The sequence below is a fragment of the Thalassophryne amazonica genome, chromosome 22 (assembly GCF_902500255.1).
Source record: "Thalassophryne amazonica chromosome 22, fThaAma1.1, whole genome shotgun sequence".
Taxonomy (NCBI): domain Eukaryota; kingdom Metazoa; phylum Chordata; class Actinopteri; order Batrachoidiformes; family Batrachoididae; genus Thalassophryne; species Thalassophryne amazonica.
In genome coordinates this window covers 17308265-17330122 of record NC_047124.1, presented here as the reverse complement: position 1 = coordinate 17330122, position 21858 = coordinate 17308265, and the positions used below count along the sequence as shown (strand labels likewise).

The 21858-nt window shown below is 41.7% G+C and overlaps 1 protein-coding gene across 6 annotated transcripts in view; it reads right to left on the bottom strand.

Annotated features, from left to right (window-relative positions):
• Nucleotides 1-574: 574 nt before the first annotated feature.
• The window catches only part of sox5 (SRY-box transcription factor 5), a 396290-nt gene continuing 375006 nt past the window's right edge, over nt 575-21858 (bottom strand). For 5 of the 6 annotated variants that reach the window (XM_034163653.1, XM_034163650.1, XM_034163651.1 and 2 more), the window contains 6 exons: nt 20450-20642; nt 14889-15061; nt 8426-8528; nt 5092-5265; nt 3193-3409; nt 575-1510 (listed from right to left, as the gene is read on the bottom strand). In XM_034163653.1, coding sequence (XP_034019544.1) covers nt 1213-1510; nt 3193-3409; nt 5092-5265; nt 8426-8528; nt 14889-15061; nt 20450-20642 — 1158 coding nt within the window. In that variant the 3' untranslated portion in view covers nt 575-1212. The remainder of the gene's footprint in view (nt 1511-3192; nt 3410-5091; nt 5266-8425; nt 8529-14888; nt 15062-20449; nt 20643-21858) is intronic. The other variant, XM_034163655.1, reaches the window with a different exon arrangement.

The following is a 21858-nucleotide window of genomic DNA, read 5'->3' as shown; positions in this document are numbered from 1 at the left end:
TTCCCCTCAGCTCCGCCCACTTGGGCGGAAGGTGGGGGGTGGGTTGGCAGCAGGACTGCGTTGATTGGCCAGAGCAAGAAAAACACTAAGGGGCGGAACAACGGGTGTGCATGTACGGCTCCGCTAACAGCAGCAGCAGCAGCATGGCGGCCGCCTGTGCGCGCCCATACATGCTTGTTTGTTGTCGGTTTTTTTTTTCCATTTGATGAGGAACAACAGCCAATAAAAGTAAAATGAACTAAGACAATAGCGCCCCCTGTTGCACAGGCTGGATTGTCTCACAACAAAGTGTTTGACACAGCAAGAGACTCCCCCGCCTCCACTTGCCGCGAGACAGTCCACACTGGACCGTCCCGTCAGATTCCAAGCGAGAGAGCAACCAATCGCGAAAAAAAAAAAAAAAAAAAAAAAAAAAAACTAAAAATGCAAAGGGGAAGTGCTGACAGCCTGCAGCGAGGTCACAAAAATATTCATTTTTGTTAAAAATAAATGATCGTCTTTCGGGTACTTTACAACCAAAAGTGGGGGGGACAAAAAAAAAGAAAAAAAAAAAGAAAAGAAATGTCTCTTTTTTTCTATTATTATTCAAACTTGTAGCACAAAAACAACAAATCACATTCACAAGCCACTTATTGGCACCGTGTACCTGAGTGAGAATATTATAGAACCAAGAACAAAAAAAGATGTTTTGTTTTTTCTTTAAAGTGTCTTTTGATAATAAACAGGTCCGCCATCTTAAAGTGTCATCTGTTGTCCTTTAACAGGTCCTTCATTTGTGTGTTTTTCTTTTTAAATGTCTCTTTTTTTGTACAAAGGGTATCGTTTCTCTTCACTCTCGGTTTTCACACTCAGTATGTCCCAGTAGTACTCGAATATTCCGCAGCGAGCTTCAGAGCCGGCTAGATCGTCTCTGCCTCGTCCTCTGAGACTCCAGTTTGTGTAACAGTCAGTGTGAGTGACAGGTCCTGTGCTTCATTTGATTGGTCCGATGCTGGTATCAGGACTCCAGTGGGAGGGGCTTGGCTCTACGAGAGAGTCCTGGTTAGTTTTTTGGTGGGGGATGGAAAAGCTGCAGGTTTTGTGAGATTGGAGCTGAAGGTGTGATTGACAAAAGATAAAGTTTTCTTCCTGATTTGCGGTTTTTGGGTTTTTGTTTTTTGTGGGATTCACCAAGTGGGATCAGCTTAGAAAATAAGAGGCTGTAACGGTGTCCTATTGGATGATATGGTTCTCGTTGTCGCTTGCGTAATCAGCTTCCTCGTCGTCATAGTCGAAGTCGTCATACGCGTCGCCGTTGCTGTCGTCCAGCCGTAGCTCCTCCTCCTTGATGCGAGGCTCCTCCCCCTTCAGGCCCGTCAGCTGCTGGGTCTGGTGGTGGTTGGCGTTGGGCTCCGGGCTGCTGGACATGCTCGAATGCTCTGAGGGCATCTGTGGCGAGGGCATTCCCGCCATGGACAGAGCGCCCGGGTACACCACGCCCGCTGAGGACAAGGGCAGTTGACTCTGTTGTCTGCACAGTGAGACAGACAGAAAGACAGACAGACAGACTGTAAGTGTTGACCTCCAGAACCAGCAACAGCTTCATGCTCAAATTTTTCACATTAGCCCCCTGTGGTTGTTGCATGAACTGCACTGGTTGGGCGTACGACAAATCCTATCTCCACTCAGTTCAGTCACACATTTGACATGTCTTCAGCAAAAACTGCCAAACAGTTCCACCCACCTCCAAAAGGCAATATTTTCAATACATGGAAAAAGAGACCGTTTGGCTGCCCTGCACAGCATCACCTCACACCTCCACAATATTGAAAGTTCCTTCACTAATGTCACCGTTTCACCTCATTATCCTTTACTAAATTGTAATTACTTCAAATATTTGATAATTAGCAGATTTTGCTTATTTTTTAAGGGGTCAGTCAGTTTGTGCAAAACAGGCAGCACAGTGGCTTAGTGGTTAGCACTGTTGCCTCGTGGCAAGAAAGTCATGGGATTAATTCCCACCTGGGGCCTTTCTGTGTGGAGTTTGTTCTCCCAGTGTCTGTGTGGGTTTCCTCCAGGTGTTCTGGCTTCCTCCCACATCCAAAGACATGCAGGTTAGGTGGACTGGACACTTTAAACTGTCTGTAGGTGTTCGTGCAGATATAAATGTGTTTGTCTATATGTGGCCCTACGACAGACAGGCGTCCTGTCCAGGGTGTACCCCGCCTCCTGCTCTATGACTGCTGGGATAGGCTCCAGTCCCCCATGACCATTAACTGGAGTAAGTGGTTGAAGATGAGTGAGTGAGCTTGTGCAAAACCATTTGTTTATCTAACACTTACAGTTATATATGATTGAAGTTTAGTGTTAAACATCCTTAAAGTCCTACAATTCTATGACTGTCTAACTATAAACTGTCCAGCTGTACAACCAGAACATTCTTGAGACTCTTCAAAATATTTAAGCCAAGGCTTCGAGAGCATAATGCTGGATCTCCACAAGTCAGGTTTCTCCTTACGGGCCATCTTGGAAACATTCACAGTACTATGAGTAGCTGTAATCGACATTAAGAAGCTACAGAAAACTTGATGATCACCAGGACAAAGGACGACCTGTTTTTAATGTCAATTTTGGATTAATTGCTTCATTCATGCTCAACAGCTTTTGAGGTCAAGGTGATGGGGTGGTGTCTTAAAGGTGGACAATGTCACCTCCAACTCCTGGGGGTCTGGTAGACCTTTTGAACAAACATTGAGATTAGATTAAATACAAAATTATTGATCCCTCAGGGAAATTGAGGTTCCAGCAGCATTGTATAGCAGCACACAGAGTAAGAAACACACAGAGTATCAAAAGTGAAAGTAAAAGTGAAAGTTTGCAATATAAATACCAGACATACTGATCAATGCTGGTTTACTGGCTACTACTGTTCCTCTCATTCCTGACCTCTGTCTTCCTGTTACTCCTCCTCCCCCTGAGTGAGGAGTTGTACAGACTGATGGCCTTGTTAATTCACAGGTGTTAATTTGGGTCTCATTTCTTAATGATCCATGAGACCTTTCTAGATGGCCTCTAAGGTTGAACAACACATGTGGAAATCCAAAATTCTGCTCTGGAACCACCTCCACTGGTTTTACAGTTACGTCCTTAAATGCTGCAGCTACTGTTCCTACAAACAAGTTTCATTCAAGCATACATTCAAACATTCATTACCCCACGCTGAAGTATTGCCTCATTTCTTGCCGGCGGGACCTCATGATGGCTTTGTATTCACCGATACGCAACTTCTTGCCGTCCACCAGGCAGGTGCGTTTGGGCCGCGGCTTGTACTTGTAGTCTGGGTATTTTTCCAGGTGCTGCTTGCTGAGGCGAGCCTGCTCCTCGTAGTACGGCTGCTTCTCCAGGTTGGTCATGGCTTTCCAGCGTGAGCCTACGAGGAGGCGGAACACAACAGGTCACAATAACGACAACAATCAGTTTAACCAATGAAATTCTTTGGCAATAAAGCAAAAAAATGCAAACAGAAAACTACACCCACGAGTGCCTGTTATGATGTATTTGAGAAACAGTGTTTTTTCCTTAAAAATGAATTGTACTGCTTTTGGGTTATTATATTAACTCGCATTTCCCCTCACATTATGGAGGCACAATAACCAGTTGTTGGAGAAAAAAATTAGTATTTTTTAGATCCTGATTGGAAAACACAGTCAAATATTGGTCTAAACCATTAAAAACATCAACGTTCATTGTCAAAAACAAAGTGTTTTTCCAGGCAAAAAGTGCAACTTCTTCGAGATTTTCCTTGGTACCACTAGAATGACTTTTTGGCAAACAAACGGTTATTCAGAGAGACTCAGATGAGGAGTATCACTTGGATTATGATCCAGCACAGAGGTATTTCAGTGTTGAGGTCGCCAGAAGCTGGAGAAGGCCAAGCGGACGCCCACGTTTAGACAGATGGTTATTTTTGAGAGGTGGCAATGGGTCGGTTGTCTGCTGTGTGGCAGTTTTTTTAGTGTGGCACCAGGACATGCTCCCAGACCTGACCTTCTAGCTCTTGACAGCTGTTTCTTGTATTGATTGATGAGGCTCCAACAAAAGGTGCAGAACTTGATTCCCATTGTTTCATCCGCATCAGTGACAAATGGATCACAATGATGAGGAAAAAAATGTCAAACCTCTCTGTCAGAATCCTCCTGGAATAACATTTCCACGGGGACAGACTAGACGATATTAATCTAGTCAACAGAAGTCGCTCAAACAATTGTGTGATGACATATTTCTCCACATTTATGCTCCAAGCGTCTATGATCACTCGGCCAAACCGTCTGTTGGTGACTGCGGCGCTTCTGTTGCTTAAAAACTCGGTTTCCTCCAGGGATCGTTTCAACACGCGCGCATATTGGCATTCAAGAAGCACTTGTGCACAAAAGATGGTTGAAGATGATCCAAGTTCATGCAAATAAAAGCGAGAAAAAGGTTAATGAGGAGAGCAGGGGAGGCGACAGGTACTCATCTACAGTAACGAGGATTTCCCTTAATCTGCTGCCGCGCAGCTGCATTTCTGTGGGTTCTGCGGATTGAGTGTCGAATAAGTGTGCATCGGTGTAGTCCTGTGCGTGTTTTCCCATGTGTGCTTCATATCTGGTCTGAATTTGCACTTGACTACTGTATGTTTAATGGGTAAAAGCTGTCAGCACTTGGCTGTTCTCTCTCTGTTCTGCAATCCTTCTGTTAGCAATCGAGAGAGAGAGAGAGAGAGAGAGAGAGAGAGAGAGAGAGAGAGAGAGAGAGAGAGAGAGAGAGAGAGACGAGGCTTATTAAAACCAGATTTCCCTGCGTTATAAAATGCTTAGGAGCTCTTTAAAATGTCAAGGACGATCCCGGCGGTCCGGGGGAAATGTCAGGCGGCCTCGCGCTGCTTGTTTAATGCATAATGAATTATATCATCATTTGTCTGCACCGCGCTCTCTGAGGCCGTTCATTAACAGCCGCTTACACAATGCCCCCGCTCATGAGGAAATCACGGCGAACACGTGTGAAACGGTCCACACAGTACAAATAAATGGGATTGGGCGGTAATGGCGGGTCAAAAGCCGCGGCCACTTTTACCGAGGATCTTGCTGATGTTGGAGTTGTGCATGTCCGGGAACGCCTGCAGGATCTTTCTCCTCTCATCTTTGGCCCAAACCATGAAGGCGTTCATCGGCCGTTTGATGTGAGGCTCGTTGCTGTTCCGACCCCGTGCCTCCCGGAATATTCTGGAGTCCGACACGCTGGGGGAGCCTGAGGAGCAGAAAGGAGGAGAGTGAGAGATGAAAGATAAAAGTTGACTAAAACGCAGAAACAAATCAGAGCATCAAGGGAACTTGAAATAGTGCGGTGTTTTGTTCAAAATTCTGATTTTCACAGTCACACATTCGCTCACAGTAAATCTGATCAAAATCGGCATATTGATTTGGTGCAAGTTTCACACCTGATTCCCTTCCTGACAGTTTTAGATGGAAAATTGGGGTGCGGATGGTTTTGTACTGGGAAGCTTCTGTTTTAACAGCAAACACACCATTTGCACCACTTTTCTGCTCTGTAAGTTAAAAAAATTCATTTTTAAATCATATTTTTCAGCATATAAGTCGTGTTTTTTGTTGTTGTTTTTTTACCTACTTTGGGAGGTCCTGAGACTTATATGTCGAAATATGACACAAAATTGTAATGACTATTTATAGATGACTTTTCCAGGAATCAAAGCGCTAAACAAAGTAAACTCATAACAAAAGAAGGAACGCCAATAATAAAGCGTAAACTAGAACAATGCACAAAAATCCCAAATTAAAGAGCCGATAACACAGAAAAGGTGCAACCTATACAATAAGTGGTCATGATGACAACAACAACAATAATAATGACTATAATAATAATAACAACAACAATAATAATAATAATAGTAATAAGAGGAGGCATGCAGCTGTTATTGGGGAACTAAATGAAAAAATATCAGTAACATTGAATGTAGTTCTCATAAAAATATTTCATTTTCTTAAAAGCACACAGATCAATGTTTCATCGTGTTCAGGTTGAACTTGGTCAAAGAATGTTTTGGAGATGAGTGTATTCAATGTTACAGACATTTTAGTCTTTGTCCACCATTTTATTATGAAATAATGTGCACTTTAAAAAACAGGATGAACAGAAGATTATGTGACTTCTTAAAAAATACACACCTCTAAAGGTTTGGGTGCTGTTGCTGTATTTGTGTTTCAGTGCAGTGTTGATGTGTTTTGGCATGTTTATGTCTTTTGGTGCAGCGTTTGTGCATTTCAGCGCAGTGGTGCTAGGGTTAGCAATTTTATGATACTGTCACAAAAAATGTAACACATTTCATGACAGTATGACAAAATTATTTCATGATGGTGTTATGAAATTTTGGGTGAGGTGGTGGTGGTGGTGGTGGTGGTGGTGGGGGGGGGGGGGTATGAGGGTTATGGTTTTGGTAGATGGGGTTAGAAATAGTGAACTAAACTTGACTGTGTCATGAAAATGTCATGTATTTTGTGATGGTATCACCAAAAAAAAAAAAAGCTTAAGAATGGGATGGTTGGTGCACAGCATTTTCCGTGTTTTGGCACGATGTTTATGTATTTGTGAGTGTTTCAGAGCAGTCTTTGTGTGTTTTTGTGCAGTGTAGGTGTATATATTGGTGCAGCTATTGTGTGTTTTGGCACAACATGTATGTGTTTTGGTGCAGCTTTGTGTGTGTGTTTTGGAACAGTGTTTGTGAGTGTTTTGAGGCAGTGTTTGTGAGTGTTTTGGGACAGAGTTTGTGAGTGTGTTGGGACAGTGTGAGTGGTTTGGGACAGAGTTTGAGTGATTTGGGACAGTGTTTATGAGTGTTTTGGGGCAGCGTTCGTGAGTGTTTTGGGGCAATGTTTGTGAGTGTTTTGGTGCAGCTTTGTGTGTGAGTGTTTTGGGACAGTTTGTTAGTGTTTTGGGACAGTGTGAGTGTTTTGGGGCAATGTTTGTGAGTGTTTTGGTGCAGCTTTGTGTGTGAGTGTTTTGGGACAGTGTTTGTGAGTGTTTTGGGGCAGCACTTGTGAGTGTTTTGGGACAGTGTGAGTGTTTTGGGGCAATGTTTGTGAGTGTTTTGGTGCAGCTTTGTGTGTGAGTGTTTTGGGACAGTTTGTGAGTGTTTTGGGACAGTGTGAGTGTTTTGGGGCAGTGTGAGTGTTTTGGGGCAATGTTTGTGAGTGTTTTGGTGCAGCTTTGTGTGTGAGTGTTTTGGGACAGTGTTTGTGAGTGTTTTGGGGCAGCACTTGTGAGTGTTTTGGGACAGTGTGAGTGTTTTGGGGCAATGTTTGTGAGTGTTTTGGTGCAGCTTTGTGTGTGACTGTTTTGGGACAGTGTGAGTGTTTTGGGGCAGCGTTTGTGAGTGTTTTGGGGCAATGTTTGTGAGTGTTTTGGTGCAGCTTTGTGTGTGAGTGTTTTGGCGCAGTGTTTGTGAGTGTTTTGGGGCAGCATTTGTGAGTGTTTTGGGGCAGCATTTGTGAGTGTTTTAGTGTAAAGCTTGTATGCGTTTTGGTTCAGTATTTGTGTGTCTTGTGCAGCTACTGTGTGTTTTGTCATGACATGTACGTGTTTTGCAATGTTTGTATGTGTTTTGGTTCAGCGTTTGTATGTATTTTGGTACAGCGTTTGTGAGCGCTTTAGTCCAAAGTTTGTATGTGTTTTGGTTCAGTGTTTGTATGTGTTTTGGTTCAGCATTTGTGTGTTTTGGTTCAGCGTTTGTGATCATTTTGAGGCAGTGTTTCTACGTGTTTTAGTTCAGTGTTTGTATGTGTTTTGGTTCAGTGTTTGTGTGTTTTGGTTCAGCATTTGTGAGCATTTTAGGGTAGTGTTTGTATGTGTTTTGGTTCAGCGTTTGTGTGTTTTGGTTCAGCGCTTGTGAGCATTTGGGGGCAGTGTTTGTGTGTGTTTTGGTTCAGCAATTATGTGTTTTGAGGCAGTGTTTGCGAGCGTTTTGGTTCGGCGTTTGTGAGTGTTTTGGTTAAGGGTTTGTGAGCGTTTTGTTTCAGCGTTTGTGAGGGTTTTGGTTCAGTGTTTTGTGAGCATTTTGGTTCAGCATTTGTGAGCATTTTGGGGCAGTGTTTGTGTGTGTTTTGGCTCAGCGATTGTGTGTTTTGAGGCAGTGTTTGTGTGCGTTTTAGTCCATAGTTTGTATGTGTTTTGGTTCAGCGTTTGTGTGTTTTGGGCCAGCATTTATTCGTGTTGATGCAGTGTTTATGTGTATTGCCGTAGCATGGGTGTGTTTTGGCACAACATTTATGTGTTTGGGTGCAGCTTTTGTGCGTATGTTTTGGGGCAGCAATTGTGTTTTACTGCAACGTTTGTGTGTGTGTTCTGTTTCAGCCTTTGTGTGTTTTGGGGCAGCGTGTGTGAGTGTTGTGCTTACCGTCAGAGTCGCCGCTCATGGTGAAGTCCAGCATGGCGTGGCTGAACTTGTCCTCCGCCTGCTGCTTCAGCTGTTGACTCAGACTCTCCAACGCAGCCTTGTCCTGAACAACAAACAGTTCACAGTTGCACTGGGTCAGCTGGCTGAGTAAACAAATGACGCCGGATTCACAAATGAGTGAAATCACAGATGTGATGCCAAGTCACTCATCGCATTGCTTTCACACCCCAAAATATCAGCTCTGGTTACTTAATTTAAATTGTTCTCTGGCCTCGGTAAACATTCCCCTGTGGTTCTAGAATTGAACTTGTAAAAAACAACTTGTAAAATGCACTGGGTAAATAAACAGCTCGATAAATGCATGAATCCACCACCTATAATTTGTTGACACGACAACTCAAAAACAACAAATGTAACCATTTTGTATTTCTACAAATGAAAAGCACATAAAATGAGGACAAGCTGATTAAAATCTGGTGAACTTTGTTACATCAACTCTATCCAAAAATCAACTTTGTTTCATGTATATAATATCCTATAGGCATGTCTGCCACCTGCTGGTTGGTTGGTGCATAGTGGATGGATGATGGAGCTTAGGAGCAGGTCTATCTGTCAATAACAGAGACACATTGTTTCTGCAGAGAAACCTTTTGAATCAGGAGAAGAAACATTACTTTATGCTACAGTTCTACCTTCACAACCCTGCAAAAGGGATTTTGTATTAATTTTTAAAAAGAGAGAAATTTTCTGTACAGAAATTTACGACATAAAAACAAGCAAACTGTGGTTAACAAACCGTTCAATAACTCAAATAATGCAGTCAAAAGTCCACACAACTCCTTGGGAAGGATTTTGTGTGATATTTTATATACTTTTTCCTTCTCTCTCTGTCTTCCTCAACATAAATGTGGTTTTCAAGTTAGTTTGAAATTGCCTTGTTTGACACTTTAATTTTCAAAACCCAGGTCCAGTGGCTAAAAGAGAGCAAGCATGTCTTATCACCAGCTGTAGTTAAATGAAGTTATTGTTGGCTCAAACTGCATTTTTTTTGTTTGTTACAAAAATAGATTTTTTTAAAGTATTACAGCCTAGGAATATACGCAAACTGTAAAATGCATTGAGCAAATGAGTAGATGAGTTCATCCCCTCCAGTTTCTTCACACGATAACTTCATAAAATAAGTCATTTTGTAAGTCTCAGAATTAAAAGTGCACATAATGAGGACAAATTTATTAAAATTTCATGAACTTCAATGTATCAGATCAACAGTAAAAGCAAGTTTATTTTGCATACATAATGTAACATAGATCTGTCTATCTGCTGACCGCTGACACCTGCTGGTCATATGTGGACTTGCTGCAGGGAGCAATCTGATCGCTGGGTGCATTGTCAATATTCAGAGCAGGTGTGGCTGAAGTTATGTGGAGCTTGAATGGGCTTTCTTTTTTCGGTTTCTTGCATTTCCAAAGCCTCAGTCTGGTGTGATCAAACCTACTTTGTATTATCTTTCAATGCATTCAACAAAAAACAGCTTTTCTGGGGGACAGTTGGTGTTTTGCTTCTTGTAATCTGAATTGAAAAATGTGGACGCCTCCTGAAATGTCTTGCAGGGCTGCATGTGGCCCCTGGGGCACACATTTGACACCCTATGTCCAAGAAAATGTGAGCCAAACAACAACTAAGCAGAACAGTTAAAGAAACTGACATTTTGTTTCACCTGATTCCAGTAAAGTAGACTAATTTATATTATTACTATTAATCCAACAAAAAGCAGGCGTGTTTTCCGTCAGGGATAGTTTGTGTTTTGCTTCATTTCAGCATAATCGCCGGAAATGTTCAGGTCAACATCAAACTGTTAGACTGCTGTCCACCTGCACGCTTCAGTGCACATCTGCATATGTTTGCACATACAAGACTTTTTGTGCACGTGTACTGTATGTTATGTGTGTGTGCATGTGCATGCAGTGGCTCCAGGCAGCCACCTGCGAGAGCGGAGTGCGTCGGCTCGCCTCTCTTTCGCAGAGGCTCCCGCGGGTCGATGCATTACAGAGAGAGAGAGAAACGAAAGAGCGCCGCGTGGACGAGAGCGAGGCCACGCTGCACGGCCCCCTGGGTATTTATTACAGCCTATAAAAGGCTGATTTAGTGAGCATTTACATGCTTAATGCAAACAGCCGGCGCACTACGCTGGAACCCGACTGTCGGCGAGCACACACACACTCACACACACATTACAGAGCAGCGGCGTTTTACAGTTTAATTACATGATTACGAGTGGTACCCAAAACAGTGGCATCTTCTACAAAAGTGTCCCACTCCATTTGCATGTGACCCCGGTGAGCGGGTTGACTGGATGCAGGGAGGGCAGAATGATAATGAAAACGCATTTTCTCAGTTTTTAGTCCAACAGAGTTTAATTGGTAGAGATAATTCTCCCCTCCGATTGGAATAAATGCTGATGGAGTGTGACAGAGTGGAGAGAAAAGACTGAGGAACGTTCTCTTATTTTTAGCTGCTTTAACGAAGGCATGAAAATCTGCCAATAGGTGGTGGAATGATTCCAGTTATTTTGTATGCAAATGAGGAGTTTTCTTCATTTTGAACAAATGGAACAACTTAATTTTACCATCTTTGCGTTCTTAGAATAAAAGATTTGTCTGTGTGGCGGAGGCAGAGATGAACATGGGGAATGACAGCGAGCTCTGACATTAAGCCCCCCACACCCCCCCCAAAACCGTACACGACACCACGAAAGTGGATTGAATAATGGACGCCGGAGCTGAGACACAAAGTCGTGGAAAAACTAATCCTCCGAGTCTCTTTCGAAGGTGATGTCGTCGGATGTCAAAGTCGAAAAGCTCACTGGCTACACTTGAAGCCAAACGAGGCAGCGCACGTGTTGTGTGGCAAAAAAATTAATACATTGTTAAAAAAGGGCAAGGAATTTACAGGAGAAGCAAAAAGCAACACATTTAATTCAAACTTTCACTGTGATACATACACTTTAAAAAAAAGAAAATTGATGAATTAACATAAAACTGGTGACACTCCAATGATTCAAGTTGATAAAACTAACTTAACAAGTAATATAAATGGGAACTTAATAACTTACTTTGGACAAACTTAATTTTTAATATAGTCACACTTGTAAAGTTAAGTTAGTTGGATCAACCCAATTCATTTGTGTTACAGTTTGAAGCACTTCATTATATTGGTCCAACAATTCCGTTTTTAGTGTATTTGTATATATATATATATATATATATATATATATATATATATATATATATATATATGTGTGTGTGTGTGTGTGTGTATCAGCGGAAGATTTTTTAATTGTTTTACACACACTTGAATAAACAATTAAATCAACAATGAGTACAATTGTTTTAGAATTGCTTTATGCATATATTTATCTATCTATATCTATGTAAATATACTGATATGCTGAATTGATTTTCATTTGTGGGTCAACATTAATCATGAATTTGTTTCTACTTATTTAAAGAAATTAAGCAATTATCAAGTTCTAAGCATCATCTACAAATAATTTTTTAACAACTATTTTAAAAACCAAATTAAACACTTATTTAATAGACTGCAAAAAATTGTTAAGCATTTTGATTATTCATTCATAAATACTAGATATTTGGAAGCTTGTCTTAATTTTAAAAATAATTAAGCACTTTAAAGATGCCTACGATTTGCACAATACTGGACATTGGTACATTATTTTACTCATAATAAGTACAAAATACTTTTTTTAAATCCTCTGTGGGAATAAAAGAGCTAATCTATCTGATCTTATTTTTTTAGAGGACAAACATAAGAGAGTAGTTGAATGTCAGCGGTGCAGATGTGTCAAACAAGCTGTTGTTACGAGCGTGTGTGTGTGTGAGACTCGTGTGCACGCACCCACCGACGCCCAATGTGTTTAACAAATAACTGCAATTTAGCCACGCTGCTGAGGAGCTGGCGCCGTCACTTCACATTACCGTCTCCTCGATGCGCCGCTCTGTGCCCCCCCGCCACACACACACACACACACACACACACACACACTTGTGAGGTCTCTTATTGACATTAACGCTTTCTGTGTAACATGAAACTAATTTCAGTCTGAATAACAAAAAAACAAGAAAATCTCAAAGATTTTTAATGAAATGTAGTCACAATGATTCCAACAAATATCGAACTGCACAAGTGCACTGACACGTGCATGCACGTAGGCCTTCAGTGTGCCCTACAGACACACTGGTTTTACTTTATCTGGTCCTGTTGAGCTTCAGCACATTACAGCGTGCAAGCTGTGCACCGATTTGCCTCCTACATAGTGCAGTCAGCTCAAGGCAAGAAAAAAAATTACACACCGACAGTGAGACGATGATTTTTACTGTTTTTTAATTATTTCTTATCTTGTTAGGGAGTAGAAATGTATCACAAAAGCGACACCAATCATCACCAGTGAGTCACTTAAATAATTAGAACTGTATCTGTTTTATCAAAGCATTATTAGATCATATTTTCTGAACATGGAAAGTTGAGATTTATTTCACATATTCTGGTGGAAATTTTCATAAACAAATAAAGGAATAAAGAAATCTTTATAAATCTCTTTGCCTGTGGCAACTGAACATTTTCACATCATTCTTATTTTTGATGTTTGGAGGAGAGATACATATATGTGTTTTCAGGTGTTACTGCACCACCAACTGGTAGAGAAATTGCAGAGATTATGATGATTATTACCCCCCCCCCCCCCCCCCCATTTCAAGACCAGTAATCTGCAAATGTAGTGGATTTATGTCTGTAACATGTAGCGAGTTATTTAAACTTAATATGACACAGAGTCACCTCCAAATTTTTCCTTTCATCCTATGTTTGATTAGTGGGGCGGCACAGCAAAACAATTGTTCATTTTGTGATAAAAGCATAGAATTTGGCACAAGTATTCTAAATTAACTAATGTTTATTTTCAGATATAGAGCCATCCTGGAGCTGACCTCTAATGAGCTAGAGGGGTCAATAAAGAATTATACAGGGGTCAAAATATATAAATGCTCCAATCATGTTGAAAACTATACGACATTATTTGTCTGATCATAACGATTCCAAAAAAGTATAGTTTGGACTATGTATGATTGAATGTTCTGGAGTTATGGGGTAAAAATGGCAACAAAGATTAGTTTCCGTTTGTACAGGGGTCAAAAGTTAAAGATGCTCCAGTTCTGGTAAAAAGTGATGCAAATAATTGGTTGAAATAAAAGGATTAATAAATGGAGTAGTTTTGACTGTGTTGAGTGCTTGGTCTCCAAAGTAAAGGTCAAACAAGGTCAACGTCCATTGGATTCTATGACGTTTGACATATGTTACCCCGTAACATGATAACTAAGCATGACAGATCGTGCAAACTATTCCTTTTTAAAATGCTATTAACTTAACAAATTAACACTAATTTGCATAATTTTTTTACCAAAATTGGAGCAACTTTAACTTTTGATCTCTGTACAAACTGAAACTGACCTTTGTCACCATTTTTCCTGTTTTTACCCCATAACTCCACAGAATTCAGTCATAGATAGTCAAAACTACACCTTTTTGGAATCGTTATGATCAGACAAATAATGTGGTATAGCTTTCAAGATGATTGGAGCATTTTTAAATTTTGACCCTTGTGTAATTCTTTATTGACCCCTGTAGCTCATTAGAGATCAGCTCCAGGATGGCTCCATATCTGGAAATAAACATTAATTAATTTAGAATATGTGTGCCAAATTCCATGCTTTTTTCACAAAATGAAAAATTTTTATGGAAATTTCAGCTAAGCTGCACCACTAGATTCACTGAACATTGCTTTATGACATTATTTTTTAAACATTGGATGTGCGAAGAGTCAGACCACCAGCCTTCTTGCAACATTCTTGCTTTATTGTACAAAATCAGATAGGACAAACTTTTGAATATTCTTGTTTTATGATGTTACAACATGTCATGGAGGGTGGGCCAGAATTGTGACTGCTGTTCAGATTTTTTTTTAAATCTTGTGACCTATTTTATTTTTTTATTTTTTTCATTTTGTTTTATGATGCCACAAAGATCTGATGAAGGAAAATTTTGCTTTATGATGTCACAATGATCTAATGGAGAAAAAATGTCAATGTTTTTTTTTTCTCTCTCTTTTTTAAACATTCATATATTATGATGTCAAAAACAGTTGATAGGGAGTAAGAATATTTGAGTGAATTTTCTTTTTCTTTTAATTATTTTAGTCCATGTGATAATATTTGATGTTACCATACTGGGGTCTTCCGTCTGCTCTCCTCTGTTAATTGGTGTATTACAGAGTTGGCCGTTACTCGCCCACTGTAGCTATGCAGCCTGTGAATAACCTTCTGTTTTTATTTTCAGGTTTAAGCTCAGAGTGTGGCACGGGGGGTAGGGGTTGGGGGGGGGGGGTGTCTACCTTGTCTGAGCGCCCGTTGTTGAGGCTGAGGTTGCTGACGGCGGCCACCTTGGCATCCAGGACTTGTTGCTCTCTCTTCAGCTGCTCCTTCATCTGCCGGGCCTCGGCAAAGGCCTTGGTGACCGCCTCATGGTCGTTCAGATAAGCTCCCGAGGACAACGATGACAACAAGTCTGTGCAGACACGAACAGAGTGAGGGAGAGGACACAGGGAGACAGAGACACACCGAGATTTGGCTTCAGAATTAAGCACTGAGAAAACTACTGATGTCATTCATGTGTTTACTGAATAAATGAATTGTTGCCGTACGGAGAGAATAGAAACATACATTTAAAATGCAGATGTTTCTGTGTGGAAAGCAGACGGGAGGACGTCATGTAGAATTAATTCTCTTCTCAGCGGCGAGGTAACGTCATTAAGGCACTCTTGACTCTCCCAGACTAACACACTCGGACCATTTGACTGCTGGCAGTTATGAGTCAACGCTGCGCCTTTAGCTAAAAATCCACCGCCTCCCTACCTTCCCTCCCTACGAACACACAGGGACGGTTCTGTTCCTTTATTTCAAAGCTAAGAGCTCGACTTTGAAGCAATGTGACCAGCCAAAAAGTCCACGGCTGTGAACATCTGTCCTGCCGCCGAGCATCAGATCTCTGCGCTCTCTTTGTGTTATTTCCACAGTTTAGTTCCCGATGAGGCATCCGAGGCATCCGCACTGACTGTGCATGTGTGTGTGTGTGTGTGTGTGTGTGCGTGCGTGAGATTGTGCACGCAGCCACTGCCTCGTTGTATCAGGTCGGGTTCGCTCTTAACAAAGAGCCGCAGCTGGTTTATGGGGCCTTTATCTGCGTTAATCCATGCTGCTAATGCCATCTCAAGCCAGATTACCAGCTTCAGATTGGTAATGACAGAGCCGTGAACTCTTTCAGAAGTCATAACTGGAAAATCTGGATGCGAGTGGGGCCAAATTGGGGTTGGGGGGAGGTGGTGGTGCTGGGAGGGAACAGGAGAGAGCTCGACAGAATTGGGCAGCAGTCAATTTTAATCTAGAGTCAAAAGACAGCGACATTCTTATACACTCCAATGTGTCTCTTTCTTGCACTGACAGTGATGCCAAACATCCAGACAAGTGACCCAGATAGAAAAGGTGGGTGGTGGTGGGGGGGTCTCCGGCTGTTCCTCTCTATCCTTCTTTCTACCACACACAAAAGTTTCTGAGCAGTGGCGGCTCTACACTGAATTACTCTCCGGGCGAGACCCCCTATGAGCCCCCCCCCCCCCCCCCGCACAATGCCAAAATCCACAAACTTTTGTTTTATTATTTTTTATGATTTTGTAATAAAATAATAATATTTTGTAATTTTTTTTTAATTTTAGAAGTGGCCCTAAATTTTAAATTAAAATTGACATCAAAAGTCCACAAGCTACAATGTAACTCTTAAACAAAACATCCATGAATTGCAAATTTGAATAAACATGCCCTTACATACTAAATGTCTGTTATTAGGCGCTTTATTAATCTGTCTTTCAGGGAGGAACAATTAGCTCCTTGGTTACTGCCTCAAATTCTATGCTTGACACACTTTTATTTATGACTGGTAAACTATGCTTTGTCACGAAATGGAATTGTAGCAAATGGCAAATGTCTGTCTTTGAAACTACCTACAGATATGAAAATTCTGTTTGGCTAATTACAGGGCCCAAAGTTAATCCAAATCATGGATATAAATAATAACTGAACTTTTTGTTGCAAGTATGAGTCATTCTTCTATTGAAGAATGTGTTAATTTTACACACATTACTGCTTTAATATTTCTGCCCAAAATATCCACCCAAGCATACCAATTTAGCAAGCATCATAGCAAGAAGGCTAACAAACGTGTTATACCACCAATTCATGACATGGACACTGTAATCATCCAGAAAGAACACAGTAACATACCTTTATTCTTTGCTTGTTTCTCCTCTTATTATGTTCTTTTTTCCCAAATTGGCTTTGACCATTTTCTGTCCATCTCTGTTTATTTGGCACTCGACAATCAACAGATCCCCCGCCAACTCACGACCAGAAGTCAAGACAAGACCACATAATCATTTTTTTATCACCTATTTTTATTTTTATTAGCCATTTCACACAATTCAGAAAGAAGATGCAGGAATTATAGGCGTGTATTTATAATATTATGAATGAGATGTACGTTATTTGGAAGAAAGTCGAGGTGTAACTGAATTCTAGCCCACTAATTCCATCCCCTTTCCACCCCGTCCGCTCCATTAGCGAAAGCTAGAGGTGCATTTCCCCTGCGTGCTCCTTTCCCCTTCTCACTGCTTTTGTGCATCTTCTCAGCAAGCAGGGACACCTGCAGCTGCAGGGGGCACCAATTTGCCAATTCCCCACAAAGTGATATGGTACAGAAAACAGCTTTTATTTTGTGCTGCCCCCATGTGTCATGAAAAAATGCCGCCCGGCCCAGTTCACTCATACCAAAAACAGCTACTGTTTCAGTGTGAAAGTCACAATCAATGTTTTAGGCAGCGGGGAGGTTGGCATTTTGCAACCTTGGATAAAGACAAATGTGATAGCCGCAGAAGTTACACATGTTGACAACCCTTCAGGTTGGTTTGAGACAGATGGATGGATGGAGGGATGGACAGATGGAAGCACAGAAATAAAAAAAGTGCCTCTGGGTGAGTAAGTGTCAAAAATGATGGACTGTGGAGAATTCTGCCTAAAACCTGTAACTGGATGAGTTGAGCTGTTTGTTTTTCCCCTTTTCCGAGACTTTATATTTTTAAAATTGAGCAACACAATTTTCACGATCAATCACATCTTGTGCTGCACACGATTTATGTTTTATTACAATGAAACAAATGAAAAGAGCTAAACTTCAAATGACCCAAATCGGATGCAATCTGTGCAGCGTAAATCTTATAAAAGTCCAAATTAATTGGCTTCATTTAATATATGTCTGTACTTTTATGTGCTGATGATTAATTTGTATTTTTATGTTTTTGGTGGCAGTATTAGTTACTGCAAAACTCTGAGTACAGTCCCTCCTCATGTCTCATATCATCCAAATCCTTCAATTTCAAAGTGCCTTTTCATAGAAAGTCTGGCTTCCAGTTCACAATAAATTTAATTTGAACTCTTGAACACATTATCAGGCTGTTCCTCGAGGTACTGTGTGTTCCTCCGCAACATCCTGTTCCAAATATGACAAATAACTCAAACAAAAGAATACTGAAATGTATTTTCCAGGTGGGTTTTAAAGGAAAGATACACGTGTGAATGCCTTTGTGGGGTTAAAATGTAATTCTGTGCACAGTGCTGTTGCTGATGATTTATTTTCCAGTATATCCTGTAAGAATTTAATTCATAACTCTCTACCACCATGGATGGATCCAGAGGGTGGCTTTGGGTGGCACACGCTACCCCTGGAATTTGGATGGTTACACCTGATACTGCCCTGTTATTGTAAACCAGGTGGGACTTGAACACTTTTGTGAGAGGCGCAATAGCTGCTATGGTATTTTAGTAATCTGGGTTAGCATTATAGCACTTAGCCTACTGTGAAAAAGGGTGATTTTTTTTTAGCATCATCCTTAAACCTGGATGTTAAGTTCTGTTTCCATCAAGTAAACTAAAGTGATGTGTGTTTGCACTTGCGTGCATGAGCTCGTACTTTATAGTCCATCCACCCCAATCCCTGCCAGGGCCACCCTGATCAAATAAGTCTGGTCACGCCACTGTGCTTTCAATGCCAGTTCTATCAGGATTATTCCACAGGGTGCTGTTGCACCAAGATTGCCCACAATTCAAAAAAAGTGCAAAAACATAATGACACAACTTAATCCAGCTAGCCTCCTAACAGGCTGGATAAAAAGTGCAGACCTGGCAACTGGCTGGCTTTTAAAATACACACCTGGCAACCCTCACAAAAACAAAAGCTCAAGCTGGTCAGCTCTGAATAAAAGACGGAACAAACGCTGCTTTGGCTTCAAATTTTTACCCTGATGGAGCACGATCAAACACGTTTCAAGCAGTAGTCACTAGAAATACCCTGTTTAAACGAGTTTGAACATGACTGAAGCCATTAAGACTGCGAACACCCGGAAGTTACCATGTACTGTCAACGATTTCGAGACTTGGAATGAAATTTTTAAACAGTTCAAAATTTGGATCCCAAATTTAAAATTTGGTGCCAATGATGGCCGTAACTACCACGGATACCAACATTGTTCACGACTGGCAAAGATGGATGAAGAAGTTACTATGATACTTCAAAACACGCAGTGATTTGTTATTCAGGATTAAACGGGAAGGAACGATGCCGCTGTGCAGGAACAGCCTCATAAAATGGCTATCAGCTGTAACAACAAATGTGCCCCTGACCAAACTCAGGGGCAACAGATGAGAGCTAAGCTAGGATGCAACGGGAACGTGAAACACAAAACATATTCACCTCCATGCCCAAACATTCTGCCGGGATCACACGCAACTTTAAACACTGTAATACATTTTCCAGAACAAAAAACATCTGGGACTGTAAATCCACTAATCTGATATTAAATCCGGCGATTTGTTGAAAAACAGTGAGATTAGCCGAGAAGTCAGAAAAAAGTGGCAGCAGAGTGGGGAGGGGGGGGTAACTGCCTATTGCACAGGAGGAGGAGGAGGTAGAATTGTGTTTATGTGCGTGCGTATGAGTCATTGTGTCATTAATGCTGGGTGTTTGCGCTGTCCTGGTAAGTGTAAGAGGCTTGTCTAATCTCATTGGTGATACCTCCTGTCTGTCATGCACTCCTCTCCTTATTATTCCCTCGGTTCATCATACGGGGGGTGAGGGAGCGAGGGAAGCGGGGACGTTAATCCGCACATCTTGCTTTTTTCCTCCTCTTGCTCCTGTGTCTCTTTCACTCACTAATAAACACGTAACAATGAAGCAGCCTGGAGGCAAACAGCAACACGCAAGAAAAAAAATGCAAACACTCTAATTATAGCCTGTTACATACGTGTAATATTTGAACTATCAGTGTTGCGTGCAAAATGGATTAAGAGTACAAAATAGCGGTCCATTTATGCCATAATTTATGTGCGTGTGTGTGTGTGGATGGGTATGATTATGATTCTACTTGCCAACAATGGCAACATTCCTGGAAGCAAAATAACGGCAAGGATACTTTTTGTTGCATCCAAGGAGACAAAAACATGAGAAGAGTGGTGCATCTGATAAAAACTATAATGGTAATTTGCTGATTAAAATTTTACTTTGTATGCAAACAAGGTCATCAAAACAGGGGCCGTCCACCTTAGAAACATCACCAATCTATTGCGCGCCTGGAGTCATAGGCGAGTGAGATGCAAAGAACTTTTTTTTCTATGATGAACAATTAAAAACATGCTGTGTTTTGCTTCGCTTACAACTACATTGTTTTAAAGCAACAAGGTGTAGGATTTAGTGACATCTGACAGTCTTCTAGGTGTTGCCGTAACTGTTTTTAATCATGACGTAAATCACTTTTTGTGCTCAAGGTGTTGTGCAAATGTCATGCCCACCTACCTATTGAGCTGATTCTGCCCGGCGGTCCTCCGACACTTGACGGGGCGACACTGTGCTTCATGGAGCCGGTGGGGCCCAGCTTGGCGGCTGCAGCAGCATGGACCTGTGGGGAAGTTGGGGGGGAGTTGGGTGACTTGCTCTCGGATGCCTTAGGCTTGGCCGACAGGTTCAGTGGCTGTGCACCCTCACTGTCCTGCAAAAACCAAAACAGCACAGTGTCGCCTGCTGTGACCACCGTAGAATTTGGACGCGGGAGTCAGGGGAGGGCCCCTCACCCTCCCTCACCGAGACCAGATAAATTCCGTGCTGATTAAATGGGAGCCCATGCACGGCGAGCCGAAGGCAAGCCTGGTGGGACACGGTGCGCATGCCGCTGCCCACATTCCGGCAGCTCCTCACACGCGTAAGATGAGCAAATAAGATAAATATTCATAGAACTGGTGCAAGCCACGAACACGTACATGCAAAACAACTACGTTCCAAAAACAGCAAGCGCGTCACCCTTCAATCGGTGCACAATCGGCAGGACGTTTCATCATGCGCATGCAAGTGCACACTTCACCGGGAAGGACATGCACGCTCAGGTAAACATGCACAGGAATGCTTCAGATGATACCGGAGCAACAATCAAAGCCACACCTTGCTGACACCGTGATTCGTGTCAAACGGCAAACACAACAGAAGAGCGCATGCCACTTCAATATGCACGCGCCCCAATAGAAACAGGAGCGCGTTTTGTCAAACACCAAACTGCAACAACTGCTGGTCAAGAGTATATGTGTATCAAATATATGTGAACACAGTACAACAAGAACTCCTTCCGTGCATGTTTGTGTACTTTTATTTGTAACATGCGGTGAGTTTTCGTTCAGCTCATGTGGTCCATCGCATGGTGTCAGCGGCTGTTAACATTAACTGTCATGGCAACACCACCCCTGCTGCTGACCTAATCCAATCACTGGAACTTTTTGAGGGACATGTGACAGGAAGGAAGGAATTTGATCGCTGTGGGGCCAGATGTCTCCAGACCGATCTGCGTAATTAAAATCCACAATTATAACGCAGAATCAACATGGGGGCAAAGGGGCGGCTTAATGGGAATTTGAGGGACAATTCAGTTTCTTCAATTCCAACCATTGTGCATCTGATTCTCCAGGACATAATCTATGGCAGTGAATCTGAAAGTGTGGGTCGTGACACCATTGTGGGCCTTGAAAGTCTTGAAAGAAAATATGCAGGTTTACAACTTGTGTTATGTGAATGGATTACAAATTTGCAATGCATTTTCATACGCCCATGTTGACACACAATTATTGTGTTTAATTGAATAACATGTTTATTAGGAATGAGCAACTCTCCCTTATAAAATGATATGACATCTAGCCTATGGCACAATTCAGGAATGATAG